This window comes from Impatiens glandulifera, chromosome 2 (assembly GCF_907164915.1).
Source record: "Impatiens glandulifera chromosome 2, dImpGla2.1, whole genome shotgun sequence".
NCBI lineage: Eukaryota > Viridiplantae > Streptophyta > Magnoliopsida > Ericales > Balsaminaceae > Impatiens > Impatiens glandulifera.
Genome location: NC_061863.1, coordinates 47908747 through 47922061, shown reverse-complemented (window position 1 = coordinate 47922061; position 13315 = coordinate 47908747). Strand labels below are relative to the sequence as shown.

Below are 13315 nucleotides of genomic sequence, written 5' to 3'. Positions count from 1 at the left end.
TAGATAAAATAATGTTATAAAATAAACTTTAAATATGTATGTTATAATGGAATGCATGAGAATGACGTAAACAAAGATTTAATGTGGTTCATCAAGATAGAACTTGGTTACGATTACTCAAAAGAGAGATTATTATTAACAATTGTTTATATAGATAATATAACAAACTAGGGTTATAAACACAAGTTTATATAATACTCTATCCCTAAAACCCTAATACAAAAACTTTAACAAATAGTAAATTGGGTCAGCCCTTTAAAAAAATGGTACAATTATTCAAATATATTCAACAATGTATATGTTAACCAATTTAATAACATTTTTTTTTCGTACAAAACCAATTTAATGTTTAAAAGACCCTACTATTATAATTTATATTATGAACAAAATCAAACAATATCTAATTATTAGAAAGAATTAACACAACCTTCTTAAAAAAAAATCATTTTCATTTGTCATCTTTACATTTATTAATAGCCCTTAAATCTGGTTAAAAACCCAGCATTAAAGTTTCATTACTAGTAATCAAAATGCATGTAGCAATTCAATAGCTAAAATTCATCAACTCCATTCAAACCTATGAATTATTATTGTTATCAAAGGCTATGGGGAACTACAAAGTCTACTATGAGAAAGCCATCCGACAAATCTCTCACCCTCTCCTTCTTCACCCTGTTGGTATGCGCCTGTTTCCAATCTGAATAAGACCTATCCAATTCACTCACACCAGGGAAAACAAAAATTAAAGCAATAGAATACCCTTTAGCCCTCGCCGGAGAGAAGTTTTCCCCACAAGTAGTCTGATCAATATATGAAATTCTCTCCTTAATCCCCCCGAGCGCACCCAAAATCTTCTCCTTCTTCCCTGAATTACCCTCCTTCAACTTCAAGAACGTCGCTCTAATAGCCGATCCTGGTTGAAGTTTGATCGGTTGGTTAAAACCATCGAAGACCCAATCGACAATCATGATGTCCATGCAGATAGGATTTACAGATTCCTTCAAAACACTGACGTGACTAGGGTGGTCGGTGTAGTCGGCGAGATTCTCCTTGGAGCTGTGACGGCTGTGGAGAATGTGGGTGAAATGGACAAATGAGAAGCGGGTTGGGAGTAGTGGGGTAGCCGATATGTGGAGGACGGAGTCGAGAGAGATGAGGTCATTGAGACGTTCGATCATGGTGTCGATTTTGGATTGATCTGTATCGGCTTTGATCTTGAAGAGGACGATGTGTTCGATGATTTGCTGAGCAGACATTTCGATTGATAGATGAGGAAGGAAGAAGAAGAAGATATAGAGAGTTTGAAAACAAGAACATATATGAGACTTTTAGTTTCTTGATTTTCTTTCTTTGGTTACTTTTGTTCTTATGTATATTAATCTATTATTATTTCTTAAATTGATATTTTTAGGTATAATATGTGTCCATATTCATTTAATATTTTAAAATTTAAAAGGTTAAATTTGAAAAAAGAATTGGATAAACAAAACATAAAAATATAATTTTCTAAAATAATTAAAATTTTGTGAAGTAAAAACCGTTCTTAATGAGCACGAAAGATATAGTGCGTAAGCTCTTTCTCCAGAGTGTCACAAAGTATCGAACTCAAAATAATTTTTGAAATTATGTTTTTAAACATATAATATTTTCTTGATTTAAAAAAAAAATTAAGAGTCCACTTTAAAATTAAAAGATTAACCATTTAAAAATTAATTTAAATTTGTAATCAAATCCATCGTTCCAGCCCCTCATCACTTTATGGGATTAGAGAAAAAAAAGTAAGTTAGGAAATTTTGATTATTAAAAATAAATGTTTAGTCTAAAAATTAATTAGTTAATTAATTAATTTAAAAAAAAATAAATTCACATACCAACACAAACTCCAATAAACAACTTTCTGGCACTTATACTACTCTTAAGGTTTTTCGACCATAGAATGAAATCAAATAAGTGTTGGTTAATTTTGAATTCACTAAAAGTTGTTTCATAACAACTAAATGAGAAAATCGTTGACAACTGACATAGCTAGGTTTCTATCTTTCTATTATTTTATTTATGAATTTGTCTTTCCATTTTAAATAAGTCCAAAGAGAGTAAAATTGGAGGGCAAAAAATATGTTGTTCATCTCTCAAACTTAGATGTTTGTTATACACATTTTAAATTACTTTACCCAAACTTCATTTAAGATGGACATTTTATAGACATTCATATTACCTCCTCTAAATTTATAACTTTTAAAAATTCTAAGCCTATTTTAAAAAATGTTTTCTAAAATTAATAAATGGACTCATTGCAGGGAATTTAAAAAAAAATAAATGGTTCAAAAAATGGTGAAAGTTTGGTTTCAGAATTAATTAAATGTCATTTAAAAATAAATAAATAAATAAATGGAATATTATAGGCAAATAAATAAATAAAAATATATTTTTATGTGGATTTCTTGCACGAAACCAAAAAATGAGCCAAAATGAACAAAGGGAATGCAAACAAATCATTAATCTTAAAACCAGCCTGATTCTGGTGTGGCCGAAAATAAAAGAGGAAAACTATCATCGCAGGATTGCTTTTATTTGATGAATCATCGTTGGATTGGTTTTATTTGATGAACCAAGATGAATGGTGGGTTGGGTTTTGCAACAGCAAAACTACGGATCTTCTTAGAAATCAAACATGCTCTGCTCTTAAATGAAAGAAGTTTTATTTATACTCTAACCCGTTTTAATAACAGAAAACCCTCACCCATTTACCCGGAATTTAAAATTCGTCCGCAATGGCAAGGAACACCTCAACAATTCTCCCTCTTCCAAGCCATGGGAGAATGTTGCTATAAACATTCATCATCGTGACGCTCCTGCCAGAACCATTTCGGCTTTGACACAACATATCTCATGCTTACCTCTTGGCAAGCCCTTTGTCATCATATCTGACCCGTTCTCATCTGTATGAACTTTCTCTAAGTATAACTCCTTCTTCTCGAGCACTTCACGGATCCAATGGTACCTTCTTTGGATGTGTTTTGAACGTGAATGGAAACTTGGATTCTTGCTCACATGTATAACACTTTATGAGTCACTAAACACCACAAACATGTCTTGTGCAATGCCTATTTCTTTCAACAATTCTTTCATCCATCTCATTTCCTTACAACATTCAGTAATGACAATATATTCAACTTTTGTAGTAGACAAAGCAACACATTTCTGTAGACGAGACTTCCATTATACAGCTCCTCCTCCAAAGGTAAACAAATACCCTGAAGTTGATCTCATTGTGTCAATATCACCACTCATATCTGAATCAGAAAACCCTTTAACATGTGGCTTTCCAGTACCATAACACAAAGCGTATTTGGAGGTCTCTCGAAGATATCTCATTTGCCACTTAATCGCTTCCTAGTGTGTCTTACCAGGATTTGAAAGGAAACAACTAATTACTCCAACCACATTTTCTATATCTGGTCTTGTACAGACCATTGCATACATCAGACTGCCTATTGCTGAAACATATGGAACATTGCACATTTCTTGTATTTTCTCTTCATCCTTGGGAGACATTGTCTTGTTTATTTTCAAGTGTGTAGCCAATGAACAAGCAACTGACTTTGTCTTTTCCATACAGAATCGTTTTAGAATCTTCTCAATGTATCTCTCTTGAGACAACTATAGCTTTTTCTTCACCCGATCACGAATGACCTGCATTCCAAGAGATTTGTCTTTTTTGACCCAAGTCTTTCATCTCAAAAGACTTAGCCAATCCTTTTTCAACTTGGCAATCTTGAGTTTGTCTTTCCCAACAATCAACATGTCATCAACATATATGAGAAATATAATAAAATCATTAGATGCAAACTTTTGCACAAAGACACAGTGATCTGTAGACGTCTTCATGTACCCATGGATGGTCATGAACGACTCAAACTTAAGATATCATTGCCTTGGTGCTTGCTTCAAACCATGCAGACTTTAGACAAATTTGCACACCTTGCTTTCCTCACATTTCTTATTATAACCTTCAGGTTACTACATATAAACATCTTTATCTAAATCACCATGGAAAAACGCAGTCTTGACATCAAGCTGTTCAACCTCAAGATCCATACAAGCAGCTAGACCTAACACCACCCGGATAGAATTCATCTTCACTACCGGTGAGAAAATCTCATCATAATTGATTCCATGGCTCTGGCAAAAACCTTTGACAACTAGCCTAGCCTTGTATCTTGTCTTGCTATCATCACCTTCTTGCTTGATCTTGTACACCCATTTATTTTGTAATACTTTTCTGTTCTGTAGTCTTTCAACTAGTTCATATGTGCCATTTTTCAGCAATGACTTCATCTCTTCATCCATGGCAGCTAGCCATTCTTCCTTATGAGCATCCTCAAGAGCCTCCTTATAGCATATAGGCTCCCCACAATCAGTTAGAAGAACATACTCTATAGCAGGGTATTTAGAACTTGGTCTTTTCTCCCTAGTAGACCTCCTAAGTACCTCTGTTTGTTGATTCTGTTGATTTCCATCTTCTTGTTGAACTTCAAAATCAGCCTCAATATTATCACCAAGATTAGTTTTAGTATCATTTCCATGGCTTACAGCTTGAACCTGAGGAATATCATCATTACTATCTAAATCTGAAGCTACATGTGGCCTTGTCTCCTCAACATCATGAGACAACTCAAGACTAGAAAGGCCACATATGTATGCATCAAGCTTTTCACCATCTTCAAAATTTTCAATAGTCTGATCTTCAAGGAATACCACATCTCGGCTTCTCAAAACCTTCTTGTCAACTAGGTCATAACACATGTATCCCCACTTTTCATCACCATAACCCAAAAATATGGTTTTTGCATCTAGCTTAGACCTCTCATCTTTTGGAACATGCATAAAAGCTCTGCAACCAAAAACACTTAAATAGTCGTAATTAACATCTTTACCTGACCAGACGCTTTCTGCACACTTATTATAAATGACTATGAGGGAGAACGATTGATCACATACACTACAATGCTTATGGCTTCAGCCCAGAAATGCTTAGCCAACCTGGCATGGGAGAGCATAGTCCTCATCCGTTCCAACATTGTTCTATTCATCCTCTCTGCCACACCATTTTGTTGTGGAGTCTTGGGCACAGTCTGTTCATGTCGAATACCCCGCTTTTTGCAATAATCATCAAATGAACCTATGTACTCTCCCCTATTATCTGACCGCACCCTCATCAATTTTCTTCTTGTCTCTCTTTCAACTAACTTGTGAAAGACCTCAAACCTTGCTGCAACCTCATCCTTGGACTTTATAGCATAGGTCCAAACCTTCCTAGATGCATCATATATGAAAGTTACAAAATAAGAAGCACCACCTATGGATTTAATCTTCATAGGACCACAAACATCTGTATGGACCAGTTCAAGGACATTCTTTTTCAGTTCTACTTTTGACTTACTGAAGGAGACTCTGTTCTGCTTACCCTTAAAGCAATGCTCATAATTTTCAAGATCGGAATCCTTGAGATTCAACAACTCATTCCTCTTGATCAAAACATTCATCCCCTTTTTACTGATGTGACATAGTCTCTTATGCCACAAATCAAAGGATGACTCCATCGCGACAAAATATGCTGCATCATAGACAATTTTCAAATTTGTCTTATATAAGGAACAACATTTCTTACGACGAGACATCAATAGATGCTTGGTTCTTGGACAACGACACTAGCAATCACATGACTGACGAAAAAGAGAAGTTTTTTGAACTAGACGAGGAAGTCGTAGGAAAAGTGAAGTTTGGAGGTGGTTTCAAAGTACAAATTTGTGAAAAAGGTTCTATCATGTTTGAATTAAAAAATGGCGACTAATGGCTTCTCGAGGGAGTTTTTTTCATTCATTCTTTACAAAGTAATCTGGTGAGTCTCGGGCAACTTACCGAGACGGGTCATAGGGTGGTGATGGACAATGAAGAGCTTTAAGTCTTCTCTAAAAACCCTTCATGCCTTATCATGAAAGTGAGACGAACTCATAATTAACTATATCAAATTTGCTTGAAATTGAAAAAACCGGTTTGCTTTTCAGTTAATCTTGAAGATCCAGCATGATTATGGCATGCTCATTTCCAAGCACTAAAGTCTCTCGAAAATTAGGGAATGACTATTGGTATTCCAAAAAATTTTCCTCCAAAACAACTTTGTCGAACATTCCTATTTGCAAAATAGACGAGACAATCGTTTGCGCTACAAGCCAAGTTTTGAGTAAAAAAACCACTCGAATTGTTGTACATTGACTTATGTGGACCAGTAACGCTAACAACCCCAAGAGGAAATCGATATGTCATGTTGATTGTTGATGATACTTCTAGTTGCATATGGCTCCATATGTTGAAAGCAAAGGACGAAGCATGCTCTTTGTTTAAGAAGACGAAACTATTGGTCGAGAATGTGACCGGACTTTAAATCAAAGTCCTTCGTTCAGATAGAGGAGGTGAATTCTTCTCAAGGGAGTTCACAGAGATGTGCGAAGAAGTAGGGATATAACGATAATTCACCACATCATACTCTCCTCAACAAAATGGTGTGGTAGAGAGGCGTAATCGAATAGTGATGTCCATGACTAGGTCATTGCTCAAAAGCATGGTAGTACCGAGCAAGTATTAGGGGGAGGTAGTTTGGCATGTAGTCTATCTTCTCAACTGAGTTCCAACCAAAGTTGTTCGAGACAAAACCCCATTTGAGATGTGGACTAGAATGAAGTCGTACCTAACGCACCTTCGTGTGTTTGGGTGTACTACACACGCCAAGGTGACCACTTCCCATTTGAAAAAGTTAGACGACAGAATCCATCCGTTTGTCTATTTTGGTGTCAAAGAAGGAAGTAAGACACACATGTTGTTCGAACCACAAAATGGAAAGATCCATATGAGTCGTGATGTTGTGTTTGAAGAAAGTTTATCCTGGGATTGACAAAGTGAAAAGAGTGATCAACCCTTTAAAGTTTACGAAGAGGTTAATCACGAGCATGTTGAAATTAAAATGATCCCATTCGAGAGTGGATCTACAAGTGGACAGTCTACTTCATGAATATTCCAACAGGTTGTCTTGAATCCTCCACAACTAGAACAAGTGACTAAACAAACAAATCAAGGCAGTGGTCTACCCACTCCATGGTTAGGTGGACACGTTGGGAGTGATGAATGACATGTTCGATATAGGAACATGAACGATATCTTAGAAGAAGCACCTCGAGTGAAACTTGATTTTGAAGAGTTGATGTTAGCACAAACGAAGGAGTCGTCTTGTTATAATGAAGCTACTGGACAACCACAATGGAAAGAAGCAATGGCTAAAGAAATTGAAGCCATCGAGAAAAATGAGATGTGATCTCTCGTCCCATTACCAGTCGGACACAAGGTAATTAGATTCGAATGGGTATTTAAACTCAAGAAAAACTCAGAAAGTGAGGTGATCCAACACAAAGCTCGTTTAGTTGCAAAAGGATATGTGCAACGACAAGGCATTGCCTTCGAAGAAACCTTTGCTTTAGTCGCTCGAATGGACATAGTTCAAGTCATTCTTTCCTCGATAACTAATTGTGGTTGGCAAATACATCATCTCGATGTAAAGTCAGCTTTTCTCAATAGAGAACTGAAAGAGGAAGTGTATGTGACTAAACCAAAAGAATTCAAAGCCATGGGGAAGTAAAATATGGTGCTTAAATTAAAAAAAGGCATTATATGGCCAAAGGCAAGCTCCTCGTGCGTGAAATCTTAAGTTGGACAAAAGTTTGAAGCAAGCTTATGGGCTTCATAAAGTGTACACAGGAGCAAGCGGTGTACATAAGAGGCAACGCTAATACCCGAATTATTGTTGGTATTTACGTGGATGATCTTATTTTAACATGTGAAGATCCAAAGGGTGTTGAATTTTTCAAGAAGCAGATAATGGGGGAGTTCGAGATGAGTGATTTCAGATTGCTTTCATACTACCTTGGAATCGAGGTAGCTCTGTTCGAAGGAGGTGTCTTGATCAAGAAGACAACATATGCCAAAAGGTGTAGAACGAGTTTGGAGTGCTTGATTGAAACTCAATAAAGTCACAAATAGAGCATAGGGCTCAACTCTATAAGGATCCCGAAGGACAACCGATGGATGCAACTAAATATCGAAAAGTCAATGGTTGTCTGTGATATCTCCTTCATACAAGGCCATATCTTTCTTATGATGTTGGTATTGTAAGTAGATTCATGGAGAAGCCAATTGAGATACATCACAAGGCAGTGAAATAGGTGTTTCGATACCTTCTAGGAACTATACAATTAGATCTAGTGTTTTGAAAAGGAGGTGATGACGAGTAAATAGTGGGTTACTCTAACAGTGATCTCGTATGTGACTTAGATGACTGGAAAAGTATGTGGGCATGGCGTTTTACATTAATGATAGTCTTGTCTCGTGGAACTACCAAAAATAGAAGATAGTGACATTGTCCTCATGTGAAGCAATGGCAGCATGTCAAGCACTTTGGTTGAAATCATTGGTGTTCGAGCTAAGTGGTTCAAAACCTAAGGTAGTGAAGCTCTACGTTGACAACAAGTGCGCACTTGCACTCATGAAAATCCCAATTTTTCATGGTCGTAGCAAACACATCGACACGAAATATCATTTCATTCGAGAGTGTCTCTTATAATTGCTTTTAAGAAATAAATTTTTTTATAGAAAACTTTGTCCAAGTCTTGTGAGTATTATCTCCCTAGGCCAACATATATGAGTTTAGGGTTTAGGATTCACATTTGTCATGATCGTATATATGAGTTTAGGGATTTAGGATTCATATTCGTATATATGTATTGATTTAGGGTTCATATTTTGCATGATCTTATATATGAGTTTAGGGTTTTAGGGTTCATATTCGTCACGGTCGTATATAGGTTCATATTTGTCACATTATATGTATTCGTTAGTCTTCTATTGTTCATTAGTGGTAGGGTTTTATTCATATATGATCTTGTATGTATTCGTCAGTTTTCTATTCAAAAAAATATTTTTGCATATCAAAATTGAATGCAAAAATATAGTGATATAAAATAAAAATGATCCAAATTAATTTTATTCAAATGAACACATTGACCCATTTGAAAACCAACTCCAAAGTTGGGTTTGAGCGATTTTTTTAAATTTACTTAAAAATAATTTTTTTTAAAATAATTTGAGGTTTTAGATTTATATGAAATAATATTCTTAAATATATTTTAATAATGTATAAATTAACAAATTTAATAACATTTATTAGTTTAATCTTAATTTTAATTCACTACATTACTTCTAAATAGGGATTATATCAAACACTATCAATAATAATGTAATAATATATATATATATATATATATATAAAGATGCTTAATTTTTAAAGTGTCCGGATTGCCGGTTCGAGGGCTGTGGATAATTTGGATATATGTGAGAGTAAATGGATACTTGGGTCGGATTGTGGGTTGACCCGCCCATAAACTTAAAACGGTTAAAAATAAAATAAAAAATGCTATAGGTATGGTTCGAACTTGCAAACCTAACAAAACAAGTACAATCTTTTAACCAACTAGGCTAATAACACTTTATATTTTAAATTCAACCCAAAATTTGATAAACGCGTGACATTTTAACAATATAAGTTCAACTTTTTAATTAACTAATATATATATATAATGATGCTTAATTTTTAAAGTGTCCGGATTGCCGGGTAGAGAGATGTGGTTAATTTGGATATATGTGAGAGTAAATGGATACTTGAGTCGGATTGTGGGTTAACCCGTTAATAAAAATTTTACCGTAATATTTTTTCACGATTTTTTATATTATTATTCGTGCAAATGCACGGGATATATGCTAGTTGTAATAATCACTCTAAGCAAATTATTACAATGTCTTAACCAAATTATCGTTTTTTACATTTATTAATAGCAAACTAAATCTAGTTAAAAATCCAGAAAAAACATATGCCTTTTAAATGTTGAAGTTTCATTTAGAATGTTAATAAACCCAAAAAAAGTATATACCTCTTAATTATTCAAGTTTCATTTAGAGCATTACTATCAATCAAAATGCAGAGTGTTAGTATTCATTACTATCAATTAAAATACAGCTTCAATAGGTCAAATTCATTCATCAACTCGATACCTATCAATTATTATTATTGTTATCAAAGGCCATCGGGAAGCTCGAAGTCTACTATGAGAGAGTCATCCAACAAATCTCTCACCCTCTCATTCAGCTTCACCCTGCAGGCATTCTCCCGTAAAAACAACTTTTTCAATTCACTCACACCAAGAATAACAAAAATTAAAGCAATTGAAAACCCATTAGTCCTCGCCGGAGAGAAGTTTTCCCCATAAGTAATCTGATCAATAGATGAAATCTTCTCCTTAAGCTTCGCGAGCACACCCAAAGTTCGCTCCTTCTTATCTGAACCCTCCTTCAACTTCAAGAACGTCGCCCTAATCACCGATCCTGGTTGAAGTTTGATGGGTACGATAAAATCATCGAAGACCCAATCCACAACCATGATGTCCTCGCAGATAGGGTTTATAGATTCCGTCACAACGCTGACGTGACTAGGGTGGTCGGTGTAGACGGCCAGATTCTCCTTGGAGCTGTGACGGCTGTGGAGAATGTGGGTGTAGGGGACACATTGGAATAGTGGCGTAGCCTATATGTGGAGGACGGAGTCGAGAGAGATGAGGCCGTTCAGACGTTCGATCATGGTGTCGATTTTGGATTCATCTGTATCGGCTTTGATCTTGAAGAGGACCATGTGTTCGATGATTTGCTCACCAGACATTTTGATTGTTAGTTGAGGAAGGAAGAAGAAGAAGATGGAGCGTTTGAAAACAAGAACATAGAATCTTGAGAGAAAATGATTAATAAAATCTATAAAAAAAAAAAAATTCAACTATCCTAAATAAATTTTTATAATTAATATTATTTAATACAAATATGATTATAAATATTATTAACTAATAACAATGGATATAACAACTTAATTTAACTATATAACAAATTCATAACTAAGTTATTAACAAATTTATAACTAAATTAATGAATTATTTTGACATTTCTTCTAACATATATTAATTCTTAATCTATTTTTATTTTGTATTAACTAAGTTTACCTAGCTTATGTTATTGCTTGATTTTTCATTTCTAGGCATTGATAGTTTTTAAATGTGATTTCCTAACTTTCTAGTGGAGTGTAATTTTCTAACTCACCTTAAATCATATTTTCATATTTCAAAGAAAGTGGGATCATCGTCCTCGGACTTCAGCTTGAGGGCGATGGTCAGACAATATCTAATTTTAGAATAGATCATGATTATAATTAGTAAGTTGTGATCAAGTTCAAAAAGTGTTAAAAACAATTGGAGGGCTAAAAGTATAGTTCTCAAGTTTAGACGTGTGTTTTACATAATTCAAATGACTCTCTTCAAACTTCATTTAGGTGGAAAATTTTGTATACATTCATTTTTTACCCCTCCAAATTTATAACTATTTAAAAAAACTATTTTCTGAAATTTATAAACGGGGTCATTGCACAATATTTAAAATAAAAATAATTGATTCGAGAAAAAATCTCGTATCGAATCCCGAGTTATTTAAATGTCAAACAAAAATAAATAGTCAAAATAAACTAAGAGAATGCTAGAAAACAATGTTTAAACGTGCCAAAATTGTGGTACGGAGCAAAAGAGAAAAGTACTGCCATTAAATGAATTTTATTTGATGGACTAGATGAAGGGTGATTTAGTGTGGCCTGAAGAATAGAAGAAGGGGTTTTCATATATAGCTATTTCAAAGAATGAGAACAAAATCACAAAATGGGGTTTTCTGAAAAATAGAAGGTCAATCTTGATAGATGATGAGTTAGAGTTAGTTTAGGCAAGTTCCAGGTGATCTAAGGAATATCTCAATGGCTTTAAATTCAATTTGATGCATTGTATGGATGATTTGTTTTTTCGGCGAACATCTTGATTCTTTAGCGAATTCTAATGACATACTAGCTACCCAGTTGAATGATTGATGCGGTGCGAGTCGAAGAGGCGTTTATGCGAAAGTTGCAGCATCCGAAAATATCTCGCAAGTGTCAGATTTCGACGATTGCCTAGTGTTTTTCGGGCGGAAACGTGGTGCTGTGAAGAAATCATGGCTTTGCCATGAGGTATGATGGTTTAAGGCCATCTGACGACGTTTAGGGGCTCAAAATCGCATTTTTATTAGTTTCGGGTGTTTTTTTGCAATTTATTAAAAGTTGTTTATTTCTTTTGCAAGCTAGAGTTTGAGTATTTAAAAATATTAAAACACTTTGTTATGGGAAGATTATTAATCAGAAAACGAGGTTTCCTCAATATCTATCAACTTTCGGTATTCGTAAGAATCAACGAATCTTGATAAAGGTTCATCCTAGCCACGCACGCTGCATCAGTTGGTATCAGTTTCCAGTCGACCCTGAGGTATGCCGCCCCGAAGACAGCCGCGCAACCCTACCCCTGGTGCTGATGATGGTGACCTTGCTGAGTTGCGACGTGAAAACGCTGAGTTTCGCCGTGATAACGACGATTTGAGGCGGCAGGTTGAATGGTTGACGCAATGGATGGATGCATCTATGCACATGCACCACCCTGAAGATGATGTTACGGTGACAGATGAAAACCCTCTCGGTGGTCTTCGGAATCGATCCCCTGAATGCCCCAATCATCGCTGGGAGCAGGCTTTCAGGGTGGACATCCCTAAGTTCGATGGTAGTCTACCACCGGAAGAGTTTATTGATTGGCTTTCTCAGGTTGAAGAGATTCTGGATTTCAAGGAAGTTCCTGCAGATCGTCGTGTACCCCTTGTTACGATCCGCTTACATGATCGTGCACAAGCATGGTGGCAGCAGTTGAAACAGACACGTGTTCGTCATGGTAAGGCAAAGCTCACGAATTGGGACAAATTTAGGAAGCATATTAGGGCTGCGTTTCTACCATATAATTACGAACGTAACCTGTACCAGCGGTTCCAGAATCTTCGTCAGGGTTCTCGTTCCGTGGATGACTATTCCACTGAGTTTTACACCTTTGTGGCTCGTGTTGACCTGTCTGAGTCCCCTCTCCAGTTGGTTTCTCGCTATATTGGTGGCATTCGCCTCCAGTTGCAGGATATTTTGAATATGTTTGATCCCTTGACTGTTTCTGAGGCACATCAGCGTGCTTCACAGGCTGAGAAACAGCTAGCCAGGCGTGGTTCGGGTAGCTTTGGAAAACAGGTTGTCCCCACTAGTGGCATTGGTTCTTCTTCCCAGCCG

At 35.7% G+C, this 13315-nt stretch overlaps 2 protein-coding genes across 2 annotated transcripts; both read right to left on the bottom strand.

Moving 5' to 3' along the window:
• Positions 1-596: 596 nt before the first annotated feature.
• Positions 597-1256, bottom strand: LOC124924773 (stress-response A/B barrel domain-containing protein UP3-like). Its single transcript, XM_047464766.1, has one exon. It carries the CDS (start codon positions 1254-1256, stop codon positions 597-599), a length of 660 nt encoding a protein of 219 aa, XP_047320722.1.
• An 8921-nt stretch (positions 1257-10177) lies between these two features.
• Positions 10178-10540, bottom strand: LOC124924772 (stress-response A/B barrel domain-containing protein UP3-like). The gene has a single exon (XM_047464765.1). It carries the CDS (start codon positions 10538-10540, stop codon positions 10178-10180), a length of 363 nt encoding a protein of 120 aa, XP_047320721.1.
• Positions 10541-13315: the final 2775 nt, after the last annotated feature.

Coding starts and splice junctions, on each gene's coding strand:
- LOC124924772 (XM_047464765.1), bottom strand. CDS start 10,540: ATGGTTGTGGATTGGGTCTTCGATGATTTTATCGTACCCATCAAACTT.
- LOC124924773 (XM_047464766.1), bottom strand. CDS start 1,256: ATGTCTGCTCAGCAAATCATCGAACACATCGTCCTCTTCAAGATCAAA.